The sequence below is a fragment of the Rhinoderma darwinii genome, chromosome 8 (assembly GCF_050947455.1).
Source record: "Rhinoderma darwinii isolate aRhiDar2 chromosome 8, aRhiDar2.hap1, whole genome shotgun sequence".
Lineage (NCBI taxonomy): Eukaryota > Metazoa > Chordata > Amphibia > Anura > Rhinodermatidae > Rhinoderma > Rhinoderma darwinii.
Genome location: NC_134694.1, coordinates 14,001,895 through 14,009,139, shown reverse-complemented (window position 1 = coordinate 14,009,139; position 7,245 = coordinate 14,001,895). Strand labels below are relative to the sequence as shown.

At 45.2% G+C, this 7,245-nt stretch overlaps 1 protein-coding gene across 1 annotated transcript; it reads right to left on the bottom strand.

Moving 5' to 3' along the window:
• Positions 1-822: 822 nt before the first annotated feature.
• LOC142659255 (uncharacterized) lies at positions 823-6,597 on the bottom strand. Its single transcript, XM_075835195.1, has 2 exons — positions 5,743-6,597; positions 823-1,672 (listed from the first exon to the last, which is right to left on the bottom strand). The coding sequence occupies exons 1-2, from the start codon at positions 6,506-6,508 to the stop codon at positions 1,062-1,064; spliced, it is 1,377 nt and encodes a 458-aa protein (XP_075691310.1). The 5' UTR covers positions 6,509-6,597; the 3' UTR covers positions 823-1,061.
• Between the last annotated feature and the right edge of the window lie 648 nt (positions 6,598-7,245).

Below are 7,245 nucleotides of genomic sequence, written 5' to 3'. Positions count from 1 at the left end.
CATATTTGAAGAGCCATAACTTTTTTTATTTTTCTGCCGATGCAGCTGTATGAGGGCTTTTTTTTGCGGGACAACCATTTTGGAGTAGATGCGACTTTTTGATCACTTTTAATCAAATTTGTTAAAGAGGCTCTGTCACCACATAAGTGCCCTATCTCCTACATAAGGAGATCGGCGCTATAATGTAGGTGACGGCAGTGCTTTTTATTTAATAAAACGATCTGTTTTCACCACTTTATTAGCGATTTTAGATTTATGCTAATGAGTTGCTTAATGCCCAAGTGGGCGTGTTTTTACTTTAGACCAAGTGGGCGTTGTACAGAGTGTATGACGCTGACCAATCAGCGTCATGCGCTCCTCTCCATTCATTTAGTCAGCGCATAGGGATCCTTTTAGATCAGTATGTGCTGTCTTATACGAACACATTAACAATACTGAAGTGTTTAGACAGTGAATAGACATTCCACGGGATGTCTATTCACAATCTCTGCACTTCGTTACTGTTTTTGTGGTAGTTACAGCAGAGCAAGCGTAATCTCGCTGTAACCTGTCATCTACAGAGTAATCTCGCGAGATCACGCTTCCTCTGCTGTAACTACCACAGACAGAGTAACGAAGTGCAGGGATTGTGAAGGTCTTTGGGAAAACGTGGGGCTACCTTCCATTTTCTTTGTAAGGTGGGAAATTTGGAAAGTAATATTGCCCAAATAACAGTCCAGTGCCTAAATAAAAGGTACCATACAGTGCTCATATAGAGCCTACATAGTACAATACAATGAATAAGAACAGCTACTTTGAAGTCTTAAAGAAATAATCATCAAATTAAGAGGCAATGCAACAGATTTATTAAGTTTGAGGGAACTTGATAAAACAGGAAAAAGTTCCAAACAAGTATGTATAACAAGAAGTGGGGAAGGGAGAACCATGGGATTTATTTTCCCCAGTAGCCGTAAGGACATTGCTGGCTCTTCCGGGACGAAACATTAACCGAAATAATTGGTGGGTCCCAACTGGTCATCAACCACGAATGATAACTGAGGAAGTCAACCATGAGAATATCCTTACAAGGAACGTCTAGTCGTTACACCATGCTGCCAAAGTTGAAGTGCCTCGTCGATTCCTTCCTGGATATCAATGCACCATATGTCATTACCGGTTGAATTAAGGTGAACGCCATCCTCTTCAAACAAGTGAGCTGAATCGCCTTCCAGCTTTCTGTGGCGAATCACCACTGCACCATTACTTGCAAGATTTTTTGAGACCTCTTTGTTGACTTTGATGCGGGCATGCTCCAGTCCTTTCTGGGACTTGGCTACTGGCCATTTAGGTCTGTTCACAATCTCTGACCATACGACAATTGCTCCTGGGAAAAGATCCTTCATCCTCAACATATCAAACTTTATGTCTTTAGACAGAACCCGTAACGGAATAATACCAAGGTCATCCCCCCCTGCGTGCACAATCAGTATATCAGGGGGGCGGTCCACACGCAAATAGCGTACAACCGTAGGTTTTAAACAAACCCATCTTAAGCTCTTCATTCCCAACCAACGAATAACAACTTTTGAGCGGGGAAAACCCAACTGGCTTCCGTCTGGCAGAAGTGACACTCTTTCTAAAGCCGAAGTAACAAAAGAGTTTCCGAGAATCCACACCAAGCATGGTTGAAGATCTGCGGGGACAAGGAAAGACAAAAAAAAAAAATCAAAAATGTATACATACATAGAAACTTAATAGCCCAGTATTACTTCTACCCATTTAAGCCTTGCTTATGGCCATTGGTTTGGGGAACAGACGGCCAAATGTGTCTTATTAGGACCATTGGTGTAGTTTATAACCTTCAAGTATTTTGGTGAAGAGGTTAACACAACTCCACTATGGACGAAGCTCTTGATTGTGGTCTTTTGCCGCTGTCAACAACGTTCTAATACATCATACACGGGACAAAGAGTGGGATGTGGTGCTGCAGCTTAAAGGTGAAATCCAGTAAAAATAAATCGCTGGGGACCATCGGCCATCTTTTACAAGAGCATGTATATCATGCGTGGTTATGGCCGTTGGTGGTGCAGATACAGAGATACTTACAGAGATTATTAGGGTATGTTCACACGGCAGCGTCCGTTACGGCTGAAATTACGGGTCTGTTTTCAGGAGAAAACAGCTCCGTAATTTCAGCCGTAATGGCATGTTGAGGCGCTTTTCGCTGCGTCCATTACGGACGTAAATGGAGCTGTTTTTCCATGGAGTCAATGGAAAACGGCTCCATTTACGTCTGAAGAAGTGACAGGAACTTCTTTGACGCGGGCGTCTTTTTTATGCCCCGCCTTTTGACAGCGGGGCGTAAAAAAAATGACCGTCGGCACAGAACATCGTAAGACCCATTCTAATGAATGGGCAGATGTTTGCCGACGCTATTGAGCCGTATTTTCGGACGTAATTCGGGGCTAAAACTCCCGAATTACATCCATAAATAGTGTGTGTGAACCCAGCCTTCATTCGATAGTCCCAAGGACTACACAATAAGTAGTATTAGTAGTGTGACTTTAATCTTTATTTTTTAAGAAATTGCTTATAATGGAACTCCCTAATATTGTAAGGTAATAAGGGCTATAACCGTTTAATTCTTCCGCCAACATAGCCATTGAGACGGGTTACCACATAGTGTAAGCTCTGCGAAATTTCAGCAAACGGAATTCTGTGCGGAAATCCTGCAGCGATCACAGTAGCAGCAAAGTGGGGGAGATTTAGTAAATCTCATGCCCACGCTGCAGAAAACAAACAGCGTAGACGTTAATAAATTGACCTGCGGTGTGGAATTTAATTCCGCAGCATGTCAATTTATGCTGCGTTTTCATTGATTTTCTGCTGCGGGTTTTCAGAGGGACGTAAAACCCACAACAAAAAGCCAAGGTGCGACTTTTGCAGCATATTCACAGCGTTTACGGCGCAAAAATCACAATGCCGGAAAAAAAAATAAAAAATCAGTCTGGCCTCCTGGGATGACGTTGCATCCCATGTGACCTCTGCAGCCAATCACAGGCCGCAGCGTCACATGGCCTGCAAAATCATCCAGGGAGGCCGGACCGGATGTCAGAGGAAGAAGGGGGTAAGCATGTGCGGTTATTTACGCAGCAGAATTTCTGTCCGAAACATCACACCACAATGTGGTGAGATTTTTCGGACGGAAAGTCCTGCGGGTTCCAGGTCGGATATGCTGCATACGCAGCGTATCCGTCCCGTGGGAACCCGGCCTCAGGCGGAGTTCACACGCGGCGGATACGCTGAGTAAGAGCATGCAGCGTATCCGCCCTGCGCGCCACAGGGATTTCTGGTCGAAAAACATCACCAAACTTCAGTTTTTCGGCCGGAACGTCTGCTGCGAAAAACTGCAGCACTTATCTAGCAGGCCGGACTCCTGGGATAACATTTCATCCTAGGACATCGCTGCAGCGGCGGTCACGTGGGATGAAGTGTAATCCCAGGTGGCCGGCCTTTTGACATTATGCAAGCCAGCCTCGTGGGATGATTTTTCATCCCATGTGACCACAGCTAAAGCCTGTGATTGGCTGCAGCGGTCACATGGGATGAAACGTCATCCCAGGAGGCCGCCCTGGATGAAGAAACACAAACTCCTGGGTAAGTATACGTTTTTTTTTTCTGAGTTGCATTTTTTGCGGCAGAATCACTTGGAACCCGCCGCAAAAAGACGCAACAACTGCTATTTGATGGGGGTTTTACCTCGCTATTGAGTTCAATGGGGAAACCCGCAACAAATAAACAGTGTTTACGCAAATACAATTAACATGCTGCGGAATAAAATTCTGCACCGCCGGCCAATTTCTGAGCGTTTTTTCTGCTCAGTATTTGCGCATCGTGTGGATGAGATTTGTTTTAGCTCATCCACTTTGCTGCTACTGTATTTGCTGCGGGTTTTCCGCAACTAATTAATGTGCAGAAATTTCGCAGTGTTTACGCAATGTGTGAGCTGACCCTTAGTGTAGTTTTTAACGGCACCATTTATTGTTCCATATATGTACTAAAAAAGGGGAAAAAAAATTGTGGGGTGAAAGAGAAAAACAGTAATTGCTCCACTGCCTTTTGGGTTTGGTTTTTACGGCATCCACCTTGCTGTAAAAACATGAAAACAAAAAAAAAAAAGCTGTTATTCTGCCGGTCAACACCATTACAGCAATATCAAAAATATAATTTATAATTTTTTACTATTTTTACAAAAAAAATTATTTCATGTCGTCAAATTTATTTTACAGTTAATAGAGCGATGTGAGGGCTTGTTTTTTTGCAGGGCGTGCTGTACTTTTTATTGGTACCATTTTGGTGACCAAAAAACAGCAATTCTGGTATTTTTGGAGTTTTATTGGCACTCGCCTACGGGTCAAAAAACGTTATATTAGAATAAATTGGACTTTGACGGATGCAGGGCTTAATTCGAGCACAAAGATGGCAGATCTGGGGGCCTTCATCAGGCCCCCAGGCTGCCATGGCAACCATCCGAACCCTGTGATCGCGTCGAGAGGGAGCCAATGGAGTGATAGAGGGGGCTATCCCCCCTCTATCTATTTAGATGCCGCCGTCACTATTGGGGTATGTTCACACGAGGGCGTCCGTTACGGCTGAAATTACGGGGATGTTTCAGCCTGAAAACATCCCCGTAATTTCAGCCGTAACGGCATGTGCAGGCGCTTGAACGCCGCGTCAATTACGGCTGTAATTGGCGCTGCTATTCATTGGAGTCAATGAATAACGGCTCCAAATACGGCCAAAGAAGTGACAGGTCACTTCTTTGACGCGGGCGTCTATTTACGCGCCGTCATTTGACAGCGGCGCGTAAATACACGCCTCGTGTGAACAGACAAACGTCTGCCCATTGCTTTCAATGGGCAGATGTTTGTCAGCGCTATTGAGGCGCTATTTTCGGGCGTAATTCAGGGCAAAAACGCCCGATTTACGTTCGTAAATATGCCGTGTGAACATACCCTTATTAGTTATCCCGGAGTGATATCTGATGCAGGCTGTTAAGAGGTGTCAGCTGTAATACACAGCTGACATCCGGAGCGTATGGCGCGGGGTAGGCCCGGGAGCCCGCTCCATACTTATTTTCGCGCCATAATGTACAGTTACATCATGGTGCAGAAAGGGGTTAAGGAAAAATTCCTCTCCGCATCCGATGGAGCATGCCATCATTTTTATACAGAATCCTTGAGAAAAACAAACACCCTCCATAAAAAAATCAGAAGCACGCGGAGGTACAGCATGGACCCATATAATTCTATGAACGCCGTATTACGGATCTGTACTACGTGGAACCTGTAAAATGGCATGAGGTCGGAGAAGTGTCTGGATATATAAACTTCAATCTGTCGGAAGCAGAAAAAAAGGTATACACCTGGCGAGGGACAAAAATGTGATGTGAACCTAGCCTTCCCCATAGATTTTTGCATGTAGAACAAGGCACCCTGGGAAAGAATAGTGAGCTCCCAACTCTCTGCTTCTGGGTGGGTAATTTGCATAAAACTGGCAACATATTGTTCTATCATTAATATGAACGTAATATTAAAATAATAAATTATAACCTTAATTAAAAAATAACAGTAATCAGATGAAGGCCACTCAAGCGCACACATATTAAACCTAAAAATATTAGGAAATTGCTTATATAGTAACTGCCGAATACTAATGTAATATTGGGGTGCATAAGGGCATTTGCGAAATACGAACTCTTACCTGGAGCAGGAAGACTAACCGGCACTGGTGCAGACGTTGCATGCTGCTGAGCCGATCTTACCGCAGCCGAGCATTCTTGGAGTAACCTCCTTATACGTATTGAATCAGACTCCTCAGCGGTGCGGGCCGGAACGGGGACTCTCCTATAGCTACTAGAATCGGTCCGCTGGGACTGTCCTCCAGAAGGCTTCAACTCCGGCTGAGAGTCCGCTAATGGACTAAAGCAGCGCTGGCCCAAGTGGTCGTTCCGGAACCTATGGCCTTCCAAGGATGCATTAACAGCGACCGCAGTTGATGGTCCACTGTCTGCTCTGCGTCGGGAAGTCGCATCAAACGAGATCCGTAAATCTTCATCATCGTAACGAACCGAGTGTGCATTGTATCGCAAATCCAAGTCTAAGGTCAATGGATTCCTCCCAGGGCGCAGCATTTCTGAGGCCGGGCACTGCCCAGCGGCTGAACCTGGAGGGTCCCTGCTGGGGCTCCTTACTCTGCGCCGACTTCTGGGCACCGGGGACGGACTCCTGTGCTCAGAAGGTCTAACCCTCCTAGCACGTGGTGGGGGATCCTGCGCATCAGGTGCCATTCCTGCATTTTTAAGGATTTGTGTCACTGTCTCTCGCAGCCAGTCGTCACCTCTGACCAGTGCTTCTGCCCGAAGTCTCTCTATTATCTCATCCACGGTTAAAGGCATGGCTGATCCTCTGCAGCACAATACTGTGGACACTCTGCTGTGTTTATCAGTGAAGGCCAAACTCCTCCTCATCCTCTCTGACTTCCCAGCATGCTCCAGGAAACCTGTAACCCACTGTGAGCTGGTGAGAGGAGATCAGCAATGCAGCACCTGCAAAATAAGGCACAAGCTCCACTCACTGAGGAAAACCGGATTGCAATGCCATGTATATAGCAAATGCCCCTGCTGCATGTGCCCAGTGCCCACATCCCCCTGCATGCCCAGTACAAGACAGCAGTGAAAAACAACCGTGCAAAATCTAAACATAGTAAACTGACGGGACCAGACTTGTATGCTTCTCAACGGTCCCTTTTTCTGGGACTGTTTATGATTTAGACCACAAGAGGGACGAATTTGCATTAAAAGAGGCATTTCTCGATAGTTATGACGTCGATTTCTAAAAGAATCCGTGGCAATAATCTGAGGTCGACGCTGGGATTTCTGCTCGGATGCGCCAAAATAATTCAATGGGGCCAATCTGCCGTTATTTTAATGCGTAATCTGCGCAAATAATAAACGTTCTGCAGATTTTAAAATTTGCAGCACCATCATTATTATACGAGAATTTTTCCACTGCATGTGAATGGGTTAAATAATCCATCTACTTGCATTGGATGCGGAATCCGCGCCAAAATCCTCATTAAATCCTGAACGTGTGAACATGGTCTTACTGCACAGCAAAATGCACATGTAATTATATGCCACAATGGAGACTTTTAAAGAAACAGTCCTGGGAACATGCTCCATTGTGTTTCTTCTAAATGTAGTAT

Excerpts from the sequence above, each read along its gene's own strand:
- LOC142659255 (XM_075835195.1), bottom strand. The coding sequence starts at position 6,508 with ATGAGGAGGAGTTTGGCCTTCACTGATAAACACAGCAGAGTGTCCACA. Across the intron at positions 1,673-5,742 it reads GGTTAGTCTTCCTGCTCCAG|ATCTTCAACCATGCTTGGTG; the intron begins GTAAGAGTTCGT and ends TTGTCCCCGCAG.